Source organism: Ostrea edulis, chromosome 10, assembly GCF_947568905.1.
Source record: "Ostrea edulis chromosome 10, xbOstEdul1.1, whole genome shotgun sequence".
Lineage (NCBI taxonomy): Eukaryota > Metazoa > Mollusca > Bivalvia > Ostreida > Ostreidae > Ostrea > Ostrea edulis.
In genome coordinates, this window is record NC_079173.1 from 7,309,574 (window position 1) to 7,334,117 (window position 24,544).

Here is a 24,544-nt window from a genome sequence, read left to right on the forward strand (position 1 = left end):
AAGTTTAATTGAATAAATTTTAAGTGCAAAAAGGTCATCTTTAGAACACTATAGCTCAATAACAAGCGTTGGGACCCCAGTTCTTCTTTTTAATTTCCTAATTCTCCTTCGGTGTAGAAATGAAAAATACACTTTCCAAAAAATTGACATTACTCCAAATATCAGGTGCGAACCTCTTTAAGCTTAGTTTCTCAAAGTGTAGGGACAGTCGGAGGAGAAATTGTTTTCTACAATTGTTGACAAGCAGAAAAGGATCCTGAAAATATCTCTTTTGCCCAAACTTCCTACTCCTAAATTGGAGGGAGGGGGCTCCGTTCATCCTTCATTTCACCAGATAATAAGTGGCGGCCGCCAGTTAAATTAAGTGGCGACCGGCACATAAATTAGGTGGCGTCCATCAGTTAATTAATTTATATGGCGGCCGCCAGATAAATTAACTGGCTGTCGCCACTTATTATATGGCGACCGCCAGATAATAAGTTGCGGCCGCCAGTTAAAATGAATATAAATTCTATACCCTGGTACCTATCGGCTTCCATATATATATATATATATATATATATATATATATATATATATATATATAGTATATATCCATTATTTGCAAAAACGTTAACGTGTTTAATACCGATTATTAGGCCCTTCTTTGCACACTGATTTAGACTACGCAATACTCCGTTTACCTGATCGAGATATAGGGCTCACGGCGGATGTGACCCGTCGACAGGGATGTTTACTCCTCCTAGTCACCTGATCCCACCTCTGGTATATCCAGGCGTCCGTGTTTGCCAAACTCCCTATTTTGTATTCTAAGGAGTTATGAGATTGATGATTATTCATTATCATCACCTTTCATTATGCAATATTTACATATTTCAAGATCTAAATAATCTGTTTTAAAAAACGTTTTTATTTCAAGATAGAATATTAAGTTTCTGTTGAAAAAGATGTCTATATGTGGTCCAGCATAGTACCTTGTTTGATCCTCTGCATGACTGCGCAGGTTTCAAATATTTTTCAGACTTTAAATTATTAAATACTGATATTCTAAAATGTTTACATATCTTAATTCACTTCCCCAACACCCCTAGAAAATAGCATGCGGTCGAATAAATCGTGTATGACTTGAACTAATATAGAAGCTTTTAAACCCAGAGGAATTTGATATGAAAAGCGTGGGATATGTGCAAACTTTCAAATTATTTGCTTGATGTAGTCAAAAAAGGAAGTTTTAGTAGAGAGGAATCTGCAACAAATTTAAAACCCTGCTGGACTCGAACTTGCGATCTACAGTTCAGCAGTCAACGTTCTAACCTACTGAGCTACTCAATATTTGAAATGAATGGACAAATATTGTTTATATTTATTTTTTCATCCATGTTTTAATAGGAAGTCAGTCATTATGTAGAAGTAGAGGACTTCCTTAATTTACAACCCCAACACCCCCTAGAAAATAGCATGCGGTCGAATAAATCAATGTACGACTTGAGCTAATTCATATAGAAGCTGACATCTTATCTACATGTAGGTTTGAAGTCCTGCATCAGTGGAATGATAAACTTATACGTAAGATAACCGGGGCTAGATTTATTGATTGGATACTCTTTAACATCCCGCTCGATAATTTTTCATTTACGTGGAGACATCACCATTGTCGGTGAAGGGCTGCAACATTTAGGCCTATGGTCGGCACTTACGGCCTTTAAACTGGGAGGGAGCATTATCGTACCACACCTGCTGTGACACGGGATCTCGGTTTTTGCGGTCTCATCTGAATTACCGCCCCATTTATTCGCCTCTCACGACAAGCAAGGGGGTACCGAGGAGGACCTATTCTAAATCTTAAGAATTAGCTTTTACATGATATATATTTTGAGAAAAAATTCAACTTAAATCATCCATTGAATTTTGTACATAGTTTTGGTGTCATTTTGTAAACAGGCGTCTTCATTGAGTTGCAACAGTGCTGATACATTTAATTATACAAACGGAATTCAGGGCGTCTAATATTAGTGTTTTTTTTATGGAGCTTGTCATTTCATTGTTTGTGAAATTTAGCATTCATTGAAATTTTACCCAAAACATTTAGCTAATACTCGTTGACCTTGCAATACACTACTTTGAAATACACGTTTTCACAGTCACTGAGTAAATCCGATTCGGTATTATATCTGGTCGACAGGGGATGCGCTTACTCCTCCAAGGCACCTGATCCCACCTCTCGTATATCCAGGGGTTCGTGTCTGCCAAATTCTCTATTTTGTATTCCTTGTAGGTGTTATGAGATTGATCACTGTTCGTTATCTTCACCTTTTCATGTAGATCAAACTATCATTAGCATCGACTTCAATGCAAGACTACTGCCATGGATATTAATTCAGGTGATGACAGAAAACAAAATCTAGAGAACAAAATGGACCACACCCAACATAGTGGACGTAAGTAAAGTATATGAAATATGTCATAAATGTTAATACGTTGTAACAGAAATTGCCTAGAGTATATTTTCGACCCCCAATTGCTTTAACTCTGAAGTCATTGGATACTAACATAATCCTTCATTGGTACCAGTGTAGGATAGGGAAATTCCACGGAGGGGACAATATTCTAAGTCTAGGACGAGGCTTTGCCGAGCCCTAGATAATGAATCTTGTTCCAGAGGTGGACTTTCCCTATCCAATACGAGTAAGTAGTGAAGGGTTATTTTTCTCACATTTTACCCACAGTTTAGTGCATAAATTCAAGAGCGTCGAGAAAATTCAAAATTATCAAAATCCTCAATCCTTGAACTTCAATGCAAAACTAAGTTGACAGCCGGAAAAAGGATACCAGAAAATGGTTTACACTTTAAGTGTAAACTAAAAAACCCAATGTTGTCCACCAAAAAATTACCGGTATATCAAATTGAAATTTAAAAAAAACAACAGTACAAAGTAGTTTTTACTTCACCGTGTAACGTAAATCATAGAAAATATATGACGTCACAATCAAATAACGTCACAGCAGTACGAGGCAAAAAAATCTCACATGGATGTTTCACATGGGTAAAATCGATCTCACACTGATGATAAAATGAGAATAATGAATATCTCACTGAATATGCTGAATAATTTTGAATTAGATGCAGGTAATATTAAAGAATGATCATAATAATGATAGTGACAATAGTAGTGGTGATAATAATAATGATAATATTTGTTTTTAAAGAACAAGGAACATCGGCTAAATACTACGATATTTGCGTTATGGGGTCATAGGTCAAATACATGTAATCTGTTCTGATGATAAACGACGAAAGCAGCTGTATACAATTAATGCTTCTGTTTAAAAAATGTCTCTGTGTTGATTTCTTAAATAAATGCATATCATATCTATGTCTGACATTTTTCATTCCAACCGTTCTGTACACACTGATTTTAGCAACGGATTACGCCGTTTACATGATCATGATATAAGACTCACGGTCGACAGTGAGTGATTACTCCTCCTAGGCAACTGATCCCACCGCTGGTCCGTGTTTGCTCTACTCGTAATTATTTATTCTTTATGGAAGTTATGAAATTGATCATTGTTCATTATCCTATACTTTTCACATACATCACGATACGTCTGGAATGTTTTAACTATAGGCGACTCTTAATGATTTGAAGTTCAAGGAACCTTGATAAAACTTCGAGTGATCGATTGTTCGAGAGATTGAAAATCGAGTAATATCCGGAAATTAAAGGTCCGACCATTATGGTTTAGTTTTCATAAAACGAGTTTTAAGGTTATGCATTTTTTAAAATTATTATTTTCTTATGTTAAGATAGACATACATGTACATATTTACAAGACAAACTATTATATAACAAAGTGGCACAGTCAATATCTACACAGAGCACAATATTAAGAATTTCCAGGCGCTTTACATGAAGCACACATTTTAATACACAAGGATGTTTAATTGGCATGCCTCTAAGTTATATTCTCAAAATTACTGTCTCATTGTCCATTTTATTCATGGTCAAATAATATAGAAATAAAAACAAAAACAAAACAGCTGACCCCCACCCCCCAAAAAACACCCCCTCCAAAAGAAAAAAAGAAAGAATCAAAGCGTAGATGAAGGGTTAGATTGACTATCGGCGATGTGTCCCCCTAAATAACCACCTAATTTACACGGACAAACTAGCCCCTGGCATTCATCGTAATCCAGGTAAGGTCCAAGCGGAAATAATTATGTGTATCACAGGTGCGTATATACGCAACCACCACTTCGAGAGATCAAGAACATAAAGAGATCGAAGTTCGGGCCATCGAGATTCACCTTTGCTTGTATTGCAACATCACAGTAATATCCTTGCAGTTGTCCATATACTCTCACTCTAAAGGCATATTAGATACAGTATATACATTCACAGGTATAGTACTCAATAACAAAACATATCTATTATAGATGGTGTTAGCCAGCATAATGATGCAGATTTCTTAACATCTACTATCAGCAAAGAAAGCCACGAAACTCAAGGTAAGAAAAGTTAAGCTAAAATGACGTGAATGGAAAAGTGGAGATAACGAACAGTGATCAATTCCAGAACTCCAAAAAGAATGAAAATTGAGAATGGGGCACTGGATCAACCATGGAGGCCTTGCAAATACAACATGTAGTGAGCTCTATTGCAGTCTCATGTGTTTCATACCAATTGTTAGACCTCATGGAGGATGTTACCGGTGGATGCTTACTCCCCCTAGAACCTGACCTCACGTCTGGTGTGTCCAGGTGTCGTATTTGCTCTTCTCGTAATTTTGTATTCCTTATGAAATTGTCCACGGTCCGTTGTGTTCAATATTCATTATCAGGTAGTGTTACAGGGGATTCAACAGTCTCGTTTTCTCGCAAAGTCTATGGTCGTTACAAGGATGAACTTTACAAATATAACCTGTCCCTAAATCGAATGCTGTTCCACATATTTCAAACCAAATGTTAGGTCGTTCCTTAGAATGTAAAATATTTTATATAAAGCGCAGACATATTAATGAACTCTCAATTAAAGATAACTGCCGTATATCTAATATAAAACACAGAAAATTTCACTATATTTTATTTGGACTAATACTTCCACCCATATTCGGGGTTGAACTCACGACCTTGTGGAGCGATTAAAACAAACCCTGATAAAAATGTTGGGAACTTTAGAAAATTACAAGGGGGAAACTGGGAATCATATGTACATGTACTTCCTTTAGTACATACATATTTTGCAACAAGACAAGGCAACACAGGATTTTCACCTCAATATTGAAAGTTTGGATGGCATTCTAGCATTGCAGTTGACGCATTTTTAAATTTAGATGACTCGAATACATCAAAACCAACAAATCGTGCAAATCATGCAGTAAAACTTAAGAAAAGACTAAAGTTTGCATGCAATGTTGCAAGAAAAATATTGAGAAGTAATTCCAGGCATGAACATTACTATGACAACAAAGTACATTATTCAAAATTAAAACGTCGTTTTAAACATTCCAATTGACGGTATTAAGAGATCATCTGGTGAAAGTCAACTTAGATTTTTACATAGAAATTTATCATTACCTTTTATGCATCTTTTAGATGGTGGTCACAATTCAGAAATCCCCCAAACTGTTTCAAAGCGAACTAAGTGCATTAGTAATACAACAAAGAAGAAACAATAAAGCTGAAGTATATATACCGATAGCGACTCCTTCTCTCAACAGAGGGCGCGTTGCGCAAGCTTCACTTACACCTCTGTCAACGCTTGAAATCACGTGACAATATAATCATATGATACAAACAATCATTCTCGTTCTCTTTCCCTTTAAAAGTTCTGGTAACAGGTGATACATCAGGCTCCTTTTATAGCTCACAGCACTTTGATAAGTACATATTTACCATTAGCTGTTTTCTCTTATTTTACAAGTTTTATCGTATTTTTTTTACAGCCTTTCTTATTTTTGATTCCGTGTTTACATTTAAATCCCCACCACGTGAATGTCCTACATTCATAAGCACATTACGAAGAAGTTCCAAATTCAGGATCAGAAAACAGCGAAACAATTTACAGTAAGCATCAATTTAATAGCATTTCATAATATGACCGTATATTTAGTCCAAAACATAAATGCTGGATATTATATACTTTTACAAAATTTCTGTAAAAAGCCGTTGATATAGTGCGAGTAGCGCACGGAACTCTGGGTAGAGAATTATAGCGAATCAGAATCAAGTAATTAAGAAACGGATCTGTTTCCAGATTCGCACCATCTACGAACAGAGAGGTTTTAAACACTTTAAGTGTTAATCACAATACTTGTCTCAATAGTTCAAGTGAACATATGATACCAGGTGGTTCAGGAACAAACCATAATTTCAGTGTTGATAATTGTAAACCCTGTATCATCCACCTCCAATAAATTCACCTGACTAGCGTAAAATTAAAGTCTGCATTCTCATCCACCTCCAATAAATTCACCTGACTAGCGTAAAATTAAAGTCTGTAGTCTCATCCACCTCCAATAAATTCACCTGACTAACTTAAAATTAAAATCTGTAGTCTCATCCATCTCCAATAAATTCACTTGACTAGCGTAAAAGTCTGCAGTCTCACCCATCTCCAATAAATTCACCTGACTAGCGTAAAATTAAAGTCTGTAGTCTCATCCACCTCCAATAAATTCACCTGACTAGCGTAAAATTAAAGTCTGCATGACAAAATGATGTGGTTTGATTTGCTCATGAAAAACTCAAGATAACAATAATCAATCTTATGATTCCTATGAAGATGACAAAATTAAAAGTAGGACAAACACCTGCACACATCAGAGGGACGATCAGGCCATGTATCTAGGATAATTAAGCATTCACTATTTACCGGTCACATACGCCATGATTCCAATCTCTTGATGAGGCAAACAGAGTAATGAGAGCTATTCTGAAGTTCGACATCAGAAAATGTTTCTTGCTGTAAACCCCTTACTACTACAAGCGTTCTGATTGGTCAGAGTAATATAATCACATTCTATAAATAGTTTGAATCTCCGGTTAAATCTTGCTCGGAAGCTCAGCATATTTATGAAAAACGAAGAAATTGTCAAACAGAGAGCCACGAGTGAAAGGGAAGAGGAGCGAACATTTCAGCCGTGGCTTGCGACGATGTAAAATGTACTGCTTTACATTTTTTTCTCTTAAAGGTGATGTAGCTGAAGATTCTAGAAGCAGCGTTGGCATCGTTTACATGAACGGTAAATCTGAAATTATAGAATACGCATGTAACCTCTACGTCATCTTGCACACTTTTCAATCCTTCCATCGCCGTAAAATGGTTAAAACATTACCAAAAATAGCGTTCAACCTCAATAAATAAATGAACCAATCCAACAAGTCGGTACCATATACTATGACGGATATGCTTGTGGATGCTTTATAAGTTGAAAGCAGCAATATATTTTATAATTACGTGATCTTGAGTACATTTATTCATATACTTGTATCTACATGTGCATTTTGTCATGTAGAAAAAAGTGCTGATGTGTAAAAATATTAGTGTTTAGAGACTTAATTTTAGAAAAAAGGTATTTGATTTGATCCTTGGACGAATTTGGCTCCAGTTTTTGGCACTCTAATTTTCCCTTTAGCTCTTACAAGTTTTTTGTTATTTCGAATTTCCAAACTTTCGGCTTGAGCATCACTGAAGAGACATTATTTGTCAAAATGCGCATCTGGTGCATCAAAATTGGTACCGTATAAGTTTTACATTTAGAACAACTTAACACTGGCATGGGACACTTTTATTCCATACTGTTTCAGAGTCGAGTCGGCTCAAATGATTTAGTTAATAAAACCTTATTGAAACCTTATTGTGTAAGTCTAAAGTGGATCGGTTATTCCTACGTTGGCTTGATCCGTTTTATAGATGTAATCGATATTTTCCTCACTGTTCTTATATCAATGTGTAATATTTCTTCGGGGATATCGTGAAATATCGAAAATTAACCTGCAGCGAAAATAAGTCTTTATACATGTATTTTCTGTTTTACAGTCCTAGTGTCGATCGCGGAGTCTCTATTGTTCGGAGGTATTCAATTTGGATGGAGCTCACTGGTTTTTGTTTACAAAGAAATTGGAGTGTATGGAAACCTGTGCCCTGGTAATCAAACGAGGGACCAATCAGAATCATGTCCACAACAGGAGGAATATCTCAATATGTTCTTTAGTATAGCCACAGCACTATTGTTTATTATATCCATTGTGGTTGGGTTTATTCATCATAGACTAGGAACAACCAAGTGCAGGCTCCTGTTCATGTAAGTGCAACATGAAGTTATATTTAAGCAAAGGGAAGTTTTCCCTTCATTAAACAAATCAGATAAACAATGCTTTTTGGAATCTGAAAAACGATGATAAAATTGTTATTTTCTGTTTGGAGTTAGAGTCTGCATATACCTTGAAACGTATTACTGCACCATTTGCACACTATGTTGCGATACGATTAATAATAATAATACAAATAATAGCCTTTAATTATCCAGGATAGCACAAATTAGCATATAGCTAGTGTCCATTGTGGTCCTGCATTAAAACATATATACAAACATAAAATTAACATCTAATATGAATACAATATAAAAGGGGAAAAAGCATAGCATAAGACACACCTAATTAGTAATACAATTATTATCTAAATATGAATACATTACATAGAAGGAAAGAAGAAAATGAAATAGCATAATACACACGCACACACAGTGTCATATCACAACTACATTAGTTGGCACACCTGACCAAAAATGGAAAGCACGATGTTTAAGTGCTACTTCTATTAAAATATTCCATCAGATACACAGGTTTAAAAATGCCAACCGGACCAGAGTTCCGAACATTTTGAGACAGTTTGTTCTAAAGGAATGCAAAAGGGTAGCTGTATGAACGTTAACAATTTTCAGTTTTAGCTCTTGGTAAATATAATAGATACAGTAAATTAGATATATAATCATTCGACGATTCTGCACGGAACGCTGGGCCGCTTGCATGGAACGGTAAACGGTTTGTGCAAAACGGTAAAACGGTTTGTGCGAAACGACAAACGGTTTGCATAGGACGGCGAATGGTTTGCACGGAACACTTTGCATGAAACGCAGCCAGCTTTGTCAATGCTCTGCGCGAAACGTTAGGCGTGGCTTTCACGCTTTATGAAAGTTAGGTGTGGCTTTCACGCTTTATGAACAGTCTGCGGGAAACGTTAGGCGTGGCTTTCACGCTTTATGAACGGTCTGCGCAAAACGTTAGGCGTGGCTTTCACGTTTTATGAACGGTATGTGTGAAACGTTAGGCGTAGCTTTCACGCTTTATGAACGGTCTTCAGTAAGCGGCAGGCGTGGCTTTTACGCTTTATGAAGGGTCTGCAGGAAACGGTAGACATTGTACACACTCTTTATTATTTTGGACATAATTTGGGTTTTCTTAAACACGAAATAATTTCAATATGTTGATGATACTTTTGATATTAAAAACGGCTAAACAAGATATGATAAGGATCCAATTCAAAGCGATTGTTAAAGTCAGACGAGGTAGATTGCTCATGTTTAAACATCAAAGAATATACAAAAACGAATCATTAAATAAATCAAAACTTTAGTTTTATAATAATTATTTTAATGACAAGTAGCAATACATTTTAAAATAAACGAATGCATATTTTTCAATCTACGGAAATAGAGAAAATGGAAAAATTGTATCGTCATAGAATAGACCCCTCTGTTGCATTATATTAATTTTACACATTCAATCTGATTGTCGTTATAAAGTATATAAAGAGTATTATAGGACACATTAAAGAAACAAAATAAGAATGGAACCCGAGACTCCTTGTTGAAAAATAGACTCTTACCACTAGAAAAAGCAAACGAAATAATAGGGTGATTTGGGATGTGTACAGAAATACTAGTACAACATTCTTTCTTTATTATTTCCTTGAACAGATTTGATTGACATTTTCTTTAGCGGCATTTTCTAGAGGTTATGAAAGATTAAATGACATTTTAAAAATTGATTTAAATCTAAACGTGCCAGAGGTAGATATATACATAATATTGTTAGACATTTGGTAGGAACAAATTTTTATAAAGTTTGTCATGGTATCCTATGACCTTAAAGAGGGCTATGGGTGAAAGGTCACGTGAATGCAATTTTTGTCAGTCTTTTTTCTCTGAAATACATATACCAGGTTATACACCCATATCAAAGTCATGCTATGAAAGGTGAAGATACAGTGATCAATCTCAAAACTCCTATAAAGGTGAAGGTAATGAACAGTGATCAATTTCATAACTCCTATAAAGGTGAAGATAACGAACAGTGATCAATCTCAAAACTCCTATAACGGGGAAGGTAATGAACAGTGATCAATCTCATAACTCCTTCAAAGGTGAAGGTAATGAACAGTGATCAATCTCATAACTCCTATAAAGGTGAAAATAACGAACAGTGATCAATCTCATAACTCCTACAAAGGTAAATCTAACGAACAGTGAACAATCGCATAACTCCTATCAAGGTGAAGATAACGAACAGTGATCAATCTCATAACTCCTGTAAAGTTGAAGATAACGAACAGAAATCAATCTCATAAATCATATAAACGTGTAGATAATGATCAGTGATCAATCTAATAACTCCTATAAAGGTGAAGATAACAAGCAGTGATCAATCTCACACCTCCTATAAAGATGAATATAACGAACAGTGATCAATCTCATAACTCCTGTAAAGTTGAAGATAACGAATAGTGATCAATCTCATAACTCCTATTCGACATAATTTAAAAATCAGTTACGTAGAATGATGATTTGTAAATGTCCCATTTTAAAAATGTAATATTTAGTCAGACTCTAATAACTTCTAACAAAAATTAAGATGAACATAATGAGGACAAATAAGGTTAAAGTTCATCAAGTGCAAAAATCGTATTTACATTTCCATCATTTTTAATAATCTGATGTTCCATTTAATAAAATGTATATGATAACATAAAAACAGATCTTATTTCGTTAATCTAAAATGATTCATTTTTTTGTACCAAATATATTTCGTTGTAATAACACTGTAGTAATTGTTATGAAAATCCACTACTCGTAGCCATCTTCGAGTACAATGTATATGAATGTTCAAAAACTTAATTTCAATAACTATGATTGATTGATTGCAGTTTTACGCCGTTTTGACTATCTTTCAGCCGACTTTCCATAACTAAATCCAAATGTACTTGCACTAAATAGTAAGAATCGAACGAAACTGGAACAGCGGTTTAATTTGGATGTAAACGTTATGAAACTAATGCCATTTATTTCAGAAGTCAGCATTTATTTCTAGACTTCTGATGTCGTTCATGAAAGGTGAATATAACGAACAGTGAGCAATCTCATAACTCCTATAAGCAATACAAAATAGATAGTTGGGAAAACACGGACCCCTGGACACCAGAGGTGGGATCAGGTGCCTAGGAGGAGTAAGCTTCCCCTGTCTACCGGCCACACCTGCCTTGAGCCATATATCCTGATCAGGTAAACAGAGTTATCCGTAGTCAAAATCAGTGTGCCAAGAACGGAATAACAATCGGTATGAAACACGTCAAGCAGCATTTGACACAATGATAGGTTGTATTGACTAAGTAGATCGTTATAAAGACCATAGAATTTGCGAAATGCTGACTTCAATCGAGACTGTTGAAGATAACGAGCAGTGATCAATCTCATAACTGCTATAAGGAATGCAAAATAGAGAGTTGGGCAAACAAGGAACCCTGGATATACCAGAGGTGGGATCAAGTGCTTAGGAGGAGTAAGCATCCTCTGTCACTGGTCGCCCTAGACCTTACTCAGGTAAACGGAGTAATCTATTTTCAAAATCAGTGTGCCCAGAACGGCCTAGTAATCGGTATGAAACACGGCAGACAGCGTATGACCCAATGTCTTTCATTCTTTTCTAGAGGTATTTATTCCTGCGGAATGCTTCTTTTGAGTTTCACTACCAGTGGTACGTCCTCTCTCTCTCTCTCTCTCTCTCTCTGTCTCTGTCTGTCTGTCTGTCTGTCTGTCTCTCTCTCTCTCTCTCTCTCTCTCTCTCTCTCTCTCTCTCTCTCTCTCTCTCTCTCTCATTTGTTACATCCTCACTTGATCACCATGTAACTGCCCGCGTTTTGATGTTATCGTCATTATTTAATCTTTTTTCACTAGATATCCCATGGCTGTTTCTACCCGGTCTTACACTGGTGGGTGTAAGTGGTCTAGCTTTACTCGTGACAGACCTGGAGGTAAATATTCTATCTTACACTGTTGGGTGTAAGTGGTCTAGCTTTACTCGTGACAGACCTGGAGGTAAATATTCTTTTTTCTCTGACTCCTACATGAATATGATGTGGGAATTGTGAACCCTTTCTTTCTCATAAAGATGCAACTATGAGTGAGAAAACGCTCACCAACAAGTTGTTCTTCTTTAATTCAAAATGACATATATGTAGATGACGGCCATTGACGTTATGATAAAAAAGTCTGAATCTCTTACTTCAAGTTTTGCAAGAAATGTGTGCAATAGTGTGTAATCATTGCTCAGTAAAATGCTATTGAAAAGTATATAGTTGAACTGGATATCATCATAATCAATTCATTACACTAAACTTTGTGTACATGTATGCAGTAGGATTATCTTAAATCCCCCCATCAGTCTTTAATTTCAAAATACATTAATATTTCGGGGTAAAGTATCCGCAGAGACCCCTTTATATTCCTCACCTGGGGTGCCAAAGGCCCCCTGGATTAGATATGAATAAGCATACACACACATATACATATAGATATATATAAAAGCACTAAGTTTCAACAACACCCGATACCTAAACGTGTCGGATCCACAACATGGATACAAGGTCAAATACAAAAAAATATACAAAGCAATAAAATGACCAATGACACGAACAACCAGATTGTCTTGAACTTGACAAGAACTTGACAATCTGGTTGTTCGTGTCGTTTGTCATTTTAGTGCTTTGTAAATATATATATATATATATATATATATATATATATATATATATATATATATATATATACATAAACATACATAACTACCCATACACACACATACACACAAATATATACATGTAAAACTTAAACGGTACCAATTTTGATGCACCAGATGCGCATTTCGACAAATAATGCCTCTTCAGTTATGCTCAAGCCGAAATTTTGAAAATTCGAAATAACAATAAACTTGTAAGAGTTATAAGGAAAACTAGGGTGCCAAAAACTGGAGGCAAATTCATTCAAGGATAAGAGCTATACATGGGGGAGATATTCCTTAATTTTGAAATGAATTTCTAAATCTTATCTTAGTAATTAAATATACATCCGTATTTTTAAGCTAGTAACGAAGTACTTAGCTACTGGGCTGTAGAGACCCTCGGGGACTAACAGTCCACCAGCAGAGGCATCGACCAAAAGGTCGTAATGTAAAACTTATACGGTAACAATTTTGATATACCAGATGCGCATTTCGACAAATAAAGTCTCTTCAATGATGCTCAAGCCGAAATTTTGGAAATTCGAAATAACAATAGACATGTAAGAGCTATAAGGAAAATTAAGGTGCCAAAAATTAGAGCCAAATTCGTCCAAGGATAAGAGCTATGCATGAGGGAGATAATCCTTAATTTTGAAATGAATATTAAAATTTTATCCCAGCAATTAAATATACATCTGCATTTTCAAGCTAGTAAGGATACATAGAATTATCTTAAGTTGAAAATAATGATTATTAATAGTTATGAGACATGATCAATCAGATGTAATTGTAAAATACAGAGTATTGAGCAATTCTAATGCGTCGTAGAATGTTCTGGAATACCCATGAATGTTTTAATACAAATGTAACATAAACGTATGGCCCCTCTTGTAAGGTCATTCGTGAATGATTAACAATGCCATTGCAGGTTGTATCTTACATTCGGAAAGGGAAGGCTTTTTTTGTCACGGTTCTGAACGGAGCATTTGACTCGTCTGCTGTTGTTATGGTGATAGTTAAGGTAAATATAGACTTCTTTATTGTCGGTGAGAGAGAGAGAGAGAGAGAGAGAGAGAGAGAGAGAGAGAGAGAGAGAGAACAAGTTTCATGTGAATATTAATCTGTATCTTAATGGATTGTGCGATTTAAACTTAACGCATTGTTCTATTTGTTTTTCTCAATTTGGACGGGTTGATGTCATGGTAAAGTACTTTTGCTGAAAAATGTAAGGATATCGAATAGAGATCGATCTACAACTTTTGAGAGTAATGTAACCACGGATGCCTGGAAGCACGGGTGGATTTACATCGTAATTCTATTGTATGTGTATTTGTCACTATCATTTTTAGTCCCATGGGGATCCAGGTTATAATAGATCATTAGTACCCCTTGCTTGTCGTAAGAGGTGACTAAATGGGACGGTCCTTTGGATGAGACCATAAAACCCGAGGTCCCATGTCACAGCAGCCGTGGCGCTATAAAGATCCCTCCCTGCTCAGAGGTCGTAAGCGCCGAGGATAGGCCTAAATTTTACAGCTCTCCACTAAAAATGGAGACGTCTTCATATGAGTGAAATATTTCCAATCTTATTCTTCATCAATTACATGTACCACGATCTGGTCAATGAAGACGAGAATATTAGAGAATGAAATTAATGATAGTTTGTTACAGAGCAAATAATTTCTTAACGTATTGCTATTTTATCGAAAATAGAAGAAAATAAACGGGGACAAACTGTTGAAAACGTTAAAGCTATACAGCAATATTTTGCCCATTAAACAAATCGGATTTTGTTTTGCTACAGATATTTTATGAAAGAGGAATAAAGATTCAACATACGTTTTGGGGTATATTAGCAGTTTACCTTCTTGTTACATTATCCAACACTTTTCTCCACTGGAAACAATCTCAACTCATTCCTGGAAGTACCTCCTCTGAGAAAACCGAAGATGAAGAAGGCAACGACGAATTTGAAGATGAGAAGCAAACAAACGGAAAAGGTCATTTAAACTTTCGATTTTGATTTCATTTCATTTGAAGGATAATAAACTAAAACCAGATTTATTTTCAAAATTTTCTTTTTAGGTCCCACGTTTTTGCGATCAGCTTGTTCGCTTCGATTCTCCCTTTATCTGATTTGGATATATGTGTTGACTTTACGATGGTCCACTTTCTTAGGTTTTGTGAACAGACAGCTTTCCATGGTACTAGAAAGTGATGAAATGGGTAAGGGTTGCTCTTCTTTTAACTCGGATAATTTCTGTGTGTTTTCTCGTCGACCATTACTCTCGATATGATCCCATGGCATATTTTGTCACTACATATGAAGTGGTATCAATCAAATGTGGATTTTAAACATTTCGAAGAATGTTTAATAAATTTGAAATCACACGTTCCCCCCAAACCAACAACATCAAAAGCATGAATTTTCAACACTTTATACGATTATTCGACTAGAAAAAGATTTGGATTTTTTTTTTTGCATCATAAACATGCTTCTTCAATAAAAATGGTTCATCATAAAGTTGAGTTGAGAAGCAGAAGTGGATGACTCTCTGGTGTCTTTTATTCCGAGTTCACAGGGATATATCAAATCGACATATAACTGAAAATTATTATTGTTAATAGTTAAATCATCATCGATATATCTTAATGTGGTATCATCTACGAAGTCTTTGGTGACCAAGTTTTCCAACAATCTCTTGGAATTTCCATGGGCTCAAATGTTTTCCGTTTTACCTGACTTGGTTTTCTTTTCGGATGAGGAAGAAAATTTTCACCATTGCTTTCACCTCGACATTTAATTACATCGACGAAATTCTATCTCATACCAATATTCATTTTGCTTCAAATGTCGATTCAGTATATCCTAGTAATCTTGAAAAAAAGACACCACAGAGCCTTCCAAATCTGTTTCGTATTTGGATATTCTATTGTATCAATTTAGGTATTTTAAAACGGCAAACTAACAACTCAACTTTATGACAAATGGGGTGAATTCAGCTTTGCCACCGTCAACTTTCGATGTGTGTGTAGCAATATTCCATTATCAACTGCATAGGTTTTTATATCTCTCAATTCCCGTGGCGATCCGGGTTAAAATAAATCCTCAGTACCCCTTGCTTCTCATAAAAGGCGACATAATGGAGCGGTCCTTCGGATGAAACCGTAAAACCGAGGTCCCGTGTCACAGCAGGTGTGGCACGATAAAGATCCATCCCTGTTCAAAGGGCATACGCGTCGAACATAGGTTTAAATTTTGCAGCCCCTCACCGGCAATGGTGACGTCTCCATATGTATGAAATATTTTCGAGAGGGACGCTAAACAATATATAATTAATCAATTAATCAATCAATCAATCATGTCGTTCAACTAATTCGATATTTCTGCAGATGATAAATCTTAAAATCTAGGCATGCTAAACACAAATGAGATCCGTTTACAGAGATATCAACAGTTTCTTCTAATGTAAGCATTTTTTCAATTCCTATGGTCGTTTTAATGATCTGATTTGTAAATATAAACCGTCAGTAGATCGAATGCTGTGTTTCGTGTCTTGTACCAATTGTCAAGCCGTTTTTTACATACTGAATTTTACTATGGGTTTCAGTAGTCACCATGAGATGCATACTATTCCGAGGCACCTGAACCCAACTCTGGTGTCTGTAGAGTTCCATGTTTGTGTAACACTTTATTTTCGTAATCTTTCCCGGATGTATGATCTTGTTCACTATTCGTTATCCTCACCTTTCATGAATATATGGATAAATGAAAGGCGAAGATAACGAACTGAAATATATGTAATTCATATACCAGGTAATAAACCCATATCAAAATCATGCGATGAGAAGTAAGGATAACGAAGTGATAAATCTCCTAACTCCTATAATGATAATAATAAGCAATACAAAATACGAAGTTGGGTAACACGGACCAGAGGTGAGATCAGGTGCCTAGGAGGAGTACACACCCCTGTCGTCGACCGGTCACACCCGCCGTGAGCCCTATATCTTGATCAGGTAATCGAAGTTATCCGTAGTCAAAATCAGTGTGCAGAGAACAGTCTAGCAATCGGTATGAAACACGTCAGACAGTATTTTACCCAATGATAGGTTGTATTTGCAAACTAGATTGTTATAACGACCATAACATTTGCGAAATGCTGACTTTAAACGAGACTGTTAGAACCCAAGGACCATAGAACAAGCTCTTGCATATCCAATCAGTTGAGATATATAAACACCATATGAAGGTGATAATGAAATATTGCTACATAAATATGAGAAATTGACGATGGAAAAGATGAAATCATCCCGTTTTTCATAACGTTGAGTTGTTCGTTTGCCGTTAATATCTACTTTCAATAAAATAGTTAAGTATGAGTAAGAAGCGGACGACTCAGTGGTGTCTTTTATGTTGCGTTCACTGGGATATATCGAATCGACATGTGGGTGAAAATTATTATTGTTTATAGATAATACGTTGTCGATCGATCTAAATGTCGAATTGAAGACCACAGCAAGAGATGTTTCTTCTCACGTAGAAGTTTTTGAATAAATTCTGCTTGATAGGAATATAAAAACAGGTCAGCTAACAAAGGAACACAATTCGTGCCCATGGAAATTCCAACAGACTGTTGGAAGACCTGATCACCAAAGACCACGAAGATATTATCAATGAGGAACTTTAGCATATTTTTTATTTCAACTTCAGAGTATTTGTGCGTTGATCAGAGTGGCGTTTAACAAAGTGATTGTTTGGATGACTGATCTCTAGATAGGAATATTTGCGTTTTCCATGTTCGCATGTTCAATTATGATGATCCAGGAAACGATGAAAGGAGTGATTTAGACCGGTGTTGTACTTCATATTAACCACACTGTGTTGAGATCGATTAACCGGTTAACTGGATAAAGATGAATATTTTTATCGGACATACACATTTCCTTTTTACAATTATAGCTTAAAATATTTACAAGCGTGCGACGTTAGACTAGGTGGCATATTCAATTACTTTGAATAAGATACACAAAATCACTGACACGACACAACAGGAACTGTTAGTCATGCACTATTGCACACACAGGTACCTGAAGTATGGATACTACCCCCCCCCCCTCTTTTATGATAATGATTTTTGGTGGAAATAATTTCTCTGAACTTTATGAATTCCATGTCTATCGCATCCCTCTTTCGATTTTTTGTAATTGTTTCACGCTTTTTGTAAGCTTTGGATATTGGCCTTCTACCGGTATAATAAAATACATAAGGTATGAAACAAAATTCCGTTTCGGGGACCCCCTGTTTGCTTACAATTTTTTTTCATACCTTGTGTATTTTATTATACTGGTAGAAGGCCACTCTCTAAAGCTTACAAAAAGCGTGAAACAAATCCATAAATCGAAAGAGGGAATTCAGACATTTCAGAAAAAAAATATTGCTACAAAAAATTACCATAAAAGGAGGGGGGGGGTTAGTAAAATCCATACTTCAGGTGCCTGTGTTTGCACACAGTACTGTGAAGGGGTGTTTGAACAATGATTTACCGATTCCCCACCCAATCTTCACATGTAGAACTTTCATTATCTTCAAATTCATCTAATTAGAGAACTGACAACGAAAATGTACATATGTACCTTAACCTAACAACAACCGGTGACTCGTAACCGAAAATAGATTGTCATCCTCAGCATAAATAAACTCCATACGATCGAATGGTGATTTCACAACAGTCATCCTACAAACCACGATCAAATTGACAATCCAAATGGCAACAATACTGTATATTGCCTTTTCATTGATAACTCCGTTTGTAGTGATTGATTGTTTGTTTACGTCCCTTCCAACATTATCTTTTTTTCAATTTAATTGTTAGACGTGATTCGATAAAATAGCCAATTAAGATTTCTTTTCCTTTCTAGTCAGTGATTATACAAACGTCCTGTCCTACTCATTGTTTGGCGGTGTGTTGGTATCCATTATTGTCGGGAGCCTTCTGGAATGCATAAAGAAACGATTTGAAGGTACAGTTATGATGTTAAACGTGGGGTTTCTATTGTATCAGCTCAGTCACAGCCACATAAAAAACACTAAAGAGACTCCTTTTCTGTTTCAATCTCTTTATGATTACATATACGTAAGGGATTCCGAAAAATAAAGTCATGTGAAGATACAGTTTTCTATCTAAAGTGCTTTATTGATATTAAATAATTGTCCTTTTCGCTGAATCCGTTGAGATATTCAAAGAATCCCACAGTATTGAAAGTTTTGTCATTGCGAGGTTTTAACGGACTTTCCTAGACAATTGCGATGTCTAGCCTTCAAACTAAGAGGTATCAAGGTGTCTATGGTGAAATCATCATAATCCATAGATATTTTCGCAAAATGAATGCCTTAACTAGAATGCAACGTTACATTCTAGTCACATGTAAGTTTACATTTTTCCTGAAATTGTCAACATTTACGTCACCCCCTTGAATAGGAATCATAGGCAACGTTTGTTATTAAAATTAGTTTCAAGTAATGAAAGTTGAAGATAACAGTGCTGAGTCCTATAACTCCTATCAGCAATTGAAAATAGAGAATTGGGCAAACACGAACCCCTGGACACACCAGAGGTGGGATCAGGTGTCTAGGAGGAGTAAGCATCCCCTGTCGACCGGTCACACCCGCCGTGAGCCCTATCAATTGATTAGGTAAACGGAGTTATCGGTAGACAAAATCAGTGTGCTATGAACAGCCTAACAATCGGTATGGAACACGTCTGATAGCATTGGACTCAATGGTAGGCTGTAATGACAAACTTGATCGTTATAACGATCATGGAATTTGCAAACAGTTAATGTTAAACAAAACTGCTGAAGCCCCTGCACCATCAACTTGTTTGTCAGTAGCCTGCTTCGATTTAAAAACTGACCATACGCAGAAAAAACTCTTGTGTATCGAATCAGCTGAGATATATATACACCATATACAGGTGATAATGGAATATTGCTATATAAATATGAAAATGTGACGATGGAGAAGCTGAAATGATCCCGCGTTTATTTAAAGTTGAGTTGTTACTTTGCCGTTAATATCTATTTTCTATGAAATATATAATTATGAAGCAGAAGTGGACGACTCTGTGGTGTCTTTTATTTCGCATGATCTCATATAATTATATTATCTCACATATATCTCATGTGACACTCTTCTTAAATATCCAAAGTGATCACACACATAGGCGTGCTTGTGACATCTCTATCCCTGAATATATGTGGGTCTTTTCAGATAAACCTATCGAAATAACTCGTACGACGATACTGATTATCACTGATGTAGGTACAGTGGTTATACGTAGTTCTTAACCTTTAATGTTTTATTCAGGAAGATCGGATGTCTACAAGAAAGACGTATATCCTGTTGTCATTGCTCTCTCTGCCTGCTGTACTATGTCTCTAATGATTTCAATACTTGAAATTTTCCAATCAGCAGACACGTTTTATGCGGAGTTTGTTGTCATTCCGTTTTACAGATCCCTGTTATTTTCTACCAACATGAATTATGTCGTTACTATGTAAGTATATGCGAGAAATTGTTCAGAGTGAATGAAAAATATGCAGATGAAGTAAACTTATTTTAATAAATTGTTTCATTTGATGTAGGTTTCACAATACATGGGTTAGTCATATAGTGGTCATTTCCTTTGCCTTGATGGGGGTAGCAACGATTTCGCAATATTTTCTCTTCAAATGGGTAGTGGAAAATAATGTATTTCAACAGGTGGGGAAATTGGTATGACTTTCTTAAATAATTCTCTAGAGACTCTGATCTAACAAATAAAAAACCTATAGTCGTTGATATCATCAAGTCTATACATACTATCCAGATCAAATCTTTATTTCGTTTATACAATTATGTACTCTGAAATACATGTAATTAATAATCAATCTGTTTTGCAGATGAACTACATGATGTTGGGTTTGACGATGGCGTCATTCGCTCTCCCCGTCATGTTGCTGTTGAATAGGAAAAGGGATGCTAGTAAAAACGCATCTAAAGTGTTGCTTTAAGTTGCTCAGAATGCAACTTACAAAGAAAAACTTTTAGAGTTGACCGGCTTATTTCAATTCTTTCTTGATACAAATTATTTAGCTCTATTACCCGGTTGCTTTTGTTTTGTATTGATTTCTTTTCGTAATATGCCCCATCTATAGCTTTCTTTGATTTTTAGAATTTCTACGAAGACTACATGAAATAAAATTTGGTGATGTATTTGATTTAAAAAAAAAAATAGGATCACGCTACTCGACTTACATGAAAAAGTGATGAAAATAGCTAATTGTGATCATCTCATAAATCCTATAAAGAATAGAAAATGTAAATTAGTGCAAACACGGTCCCCTGGGCATACCAAAGATGGGATCAAGTGCACAGGAGGAGTACGTATCTCCCATTAACCGGTCACTTCCGCCGTGAGTCCTATATCTTGGTCAGCAAAGTAGAGTAATATGTAGTCTAAATAGATATATATGGGATATATCAAATCGACATATGAAGGAAAATGATTATTGTTAATAGATAAAATGTATTCGGAAGAGGTTTGAGACGATAATACTGATTTATAATTCAAGCTGTTTTAATAGCATAAGTACTAATGCACTGAAAAAATTGTTATATAAGACAATCCGTCTTTATCAGAGTTTTCTAAAACATAAATATACAAGCTTATGCTAAAACATTGAATATTGCACGCAAGATTATTTTTAGCTAGTTTTTTCATTGTGACAGGGTCAAGTCGTGTGTAAAACTGATCACTTCCTACAAGTTTCATTCTCAATCCCATTGTCGTGATTTGGATTTAAAACTTTTGAAGATGTTTTTTACATTCTGTGCCGTATCAGTGCACTTTTATTGAAAAGAAAAACTTCATAAGACACAGCCTTTTCGCTCATGACGTTGCATGAAGTAACGTCAAAATGGCACAACGTTATCGTAAACTGTTCTGTATTTACGTTTGTATTATATATGAATAAAGGTTCCTACATACATATGATAATTATTTTATGAAACCATATACCTTATAAAAGAACTTTGAGGAATATCTTTCAATTTGAACACGGGACCGAATTTGACCCCAAAAGTCCTTTTCATACCAAAAAGTCTAGATTTTAATCTATCTGGAGAAATGGTCGTGTAAAGTGCTGAAAATTCACACGTTTTCATGTTGATTTGAGAAAAGTTTTGTGATTTCAAAATTCTCTAGATTTTTTTTAGAATACACATTTCAATTACATCACTTCTGGAAAAATCTAATTTTAATTGTAACACACAATTTGATTGGCTGAACACACTAAAATAGTTTACATGGTATAACGTAACTTGGTATGGGGACACACCCACTTGGAATCCCAGAACGACACTACATTTTGTAAATTTTACATCGCATTACCGTTACGTTCTAGGTCTTCGATGAAAATGAGAACCAAAGGAATAAAACGTGCACAATAAAATGTCTTTGACATTTTTCTCGATCTCAAACAAGACGTGTATGTTTTAGCTCACCTGAGCTGAAAGCTCAAGTGAGCTATTCTGATCAAATGTTGCCCGTCGTCTGTCTGTCCGTCTGGACTGGGTTGCTCAAAACCTTGGTTAAGCTTAAGCAGTGGTTAAATCGCTTGTCCACGGGTTAACTTTTAGCCAATGGTTAAATTATGTTGCTCAAAAGTTAACCAGTGGTTAAATTGCCTAACCAATGGTTAAATATTGACCAAAGTTAACCAATCTGCAGAGGTGGGTTAAGTCATTTAACCAGTGGTTAAACATGACTGCGTGCTTGCTTTTTAATGTAAACATGAGCAAATAACACAAGAAACGGGGAGTTTTGAGACATTTTAATCATGATTTCGCTGAAATAGAGTAAAAAGAAAGTTGAAAATTTTCTAAAGAATCAGTCAGGTACATCACAGATTTCGTAGAGCTCCAGCTGCGCCGTCTTACCTTGTTTTCATTGTAAGATATTGTTTGCTTTCCTACAACATTAAGAAAAGCTATGATTATCATGTAATTCAATGCATCTCTTTCTTTAACAAACATGAATGAAATTTAAAGATTTAACAAATTCATAAAAAGGATACATAGGTGAAGTCACCGGGGTAGGTGAGGGTGGGCACGGGGGAGAGGGGGAGTAAATTGAGCCCCTTTATCCCTAAGTTTACTACCACAGTGCACCAATTCCTAAACATGCCTTGTTTGTAACCCCCTCCCCCCATACGCTAAAGTTAGCTTTAAATTTAAATACCCATTTCATTAATCTTATCAAACTATTCAAATCATATTATTATTTGCTTATTTTCAAAAAACAAATACAACTTTAAAAACTACACAATCTTTGATAAATTGATAATTAAATTAATGCAAGGTGAAGATAACGAACAGTGATCAATCTCATAACTCATATAAGCAATACAAAATAGATAGTTGGGCAAACACGGAGCCCTGGACACACCAGAGGTGGGATCAGGTGCCTAGGAGGAGTAAGCATCCCCTGTTGACCGGTCACACCCGCCGTGAGCCCTATATCCTGATCAGGTAAACGGAGTTATCCGTAGTCAAAATCAGTGTGCCAAGAACGGCTTAACAATCCGTATGAAACACGTCAGACAGCATTTGACCCAATCATAAGTTGTATTGACGAACTAGATCGTTATAACGACCATAGAATTTGCGAAATGCTGACTTCAATCGAGACTGTTGAAACCCCTGTACCATCAACTTGTTTGTCAGTAGCTTACCTCGATTTAAAAACTGACTATACGCAGAACAAGGTCTTGCATATCGAATCAGTTGAGATATATAAACACCATATGCAGGTGATAATGGAATATTGCTACATAAATATGGGAAGTTGACAATGGAGAAGCTGAAATCATCCCGTTTGTCATACAGCTGAGTTGTCAGTTTGCCGTTAATGTCTACTTTCAATAAAATATCTAAGTATGAAGCAGAAATGGACGACTCTGTTGTGTCCTTTATTTCGAGCTCACAGGGATATATCAATTCAACATATGAATGAAAGTTATTATTGTTAATAGACAAAACGTCATCGATATATCGAAATGTCGAATTTAAGGCCACAGGGAGAGATTTTTTCTTCTCACGTAGAAGAGTTTGAATAAATTCTGCTTCATATGAATATAGAAACAGGTCAGCTAACAAAGGAGCACAGTTCGTGCCCATGGGAATTCCAACAGACTGTTGGAAGACCTGATCACCAAAGACCACGAAGATATTGTCAATGAGGAACTTTAGCATATTTTTTATTTCAACTTCAGAGTACTTGTGCGTACAATCAGAGTGGTGTTTAACAAAGTAAGTTTTTAGATTGACTGATCACTAGATATGAATATTTCTGTTTTCCATATTTGTTGAAGAAGCAACTGTCTATGATATCAAAAGGTCTAGTCTTTAATTTATCGTAAGGAATGGTCGTGTATAGTGTTGAA

The 24,544-nt window shown here is 35.7% G+C and overlaps 1 protein-coding gene across 9 annotated transcripts in view; it reads left to right on the forward strand.

Annotated features, from left to right (window-relative positions):
- Window positions 1–22,090, forward strand: part of LOC125666672 (equilibrative nucleobase transporter 1-like) — a 42,263-nt gene extending 20,173 nt beyond the window's left edge. For 5 of the 9 annotated variants that reach the window (XM_048899867.2, XM_056151785.1, XM_048899865.2 and 2 more), the window contains 13 exons: window positions 2,323–2,438; window positions 4,439–4,510; window positions 7,195–7,245; window positions 8,043–8,307; window positions 11,988–12,034; window positions 12,235–12,311; window positions 13,986–14,078; window positions 14,862–15,057; window positions 15,143–15,283; window positions 18,980–19,081; window positions 20,427–20,616; window positions 20,705–20,822; window positions 21,002–22,090. In XM_048899867.2, coding sequence (XP_048755824.2) covers window positions 2,366–2,438; window positions 4,439–4,510; window positions 7,195–7,245; window positions 8,043–8,307; window positions 11,988–12,034; window positions 12,235–12,311; window positions 13,986–14,078; window positions 14,862–15,057; window positions 15,143–15,283; window positions 18,980–19,081; window positions 20,427–20,616; window positions 20,705–20,822; window positions 21,002–21,112 — 1,536 coding nt within the window. In that variant the 5' untranslated portion in view covers window positions 2,323–2,365 and the 3' untranslated portion in view covers window positions 21,113–22,090. The remainder of the gene's footprint in view (window positions 1–2,322; window positions 2,439–4,438; window positions 4,511–7,194; window positions 7,246–8,042; window positions 8,308–11,987; window positions 12,035–12,234; window positions 12,312–13,985; window positions 14,079–14,861; window positions 15,058–15,142; window positions 15,284–18,979; window positions 19,082–20,426; window positions 20,617–20,704; window positions 20,823–21,001) is intronic. The other 4 variants (XM_056151789.1, XM_048899870.2, XM_048899869.2 and 1 more) reach the window with 2 other exon arrangements.
- The last annotated feature ends 2,454 nt before the right edge of the window (window positions 22,091–24,544 follow it).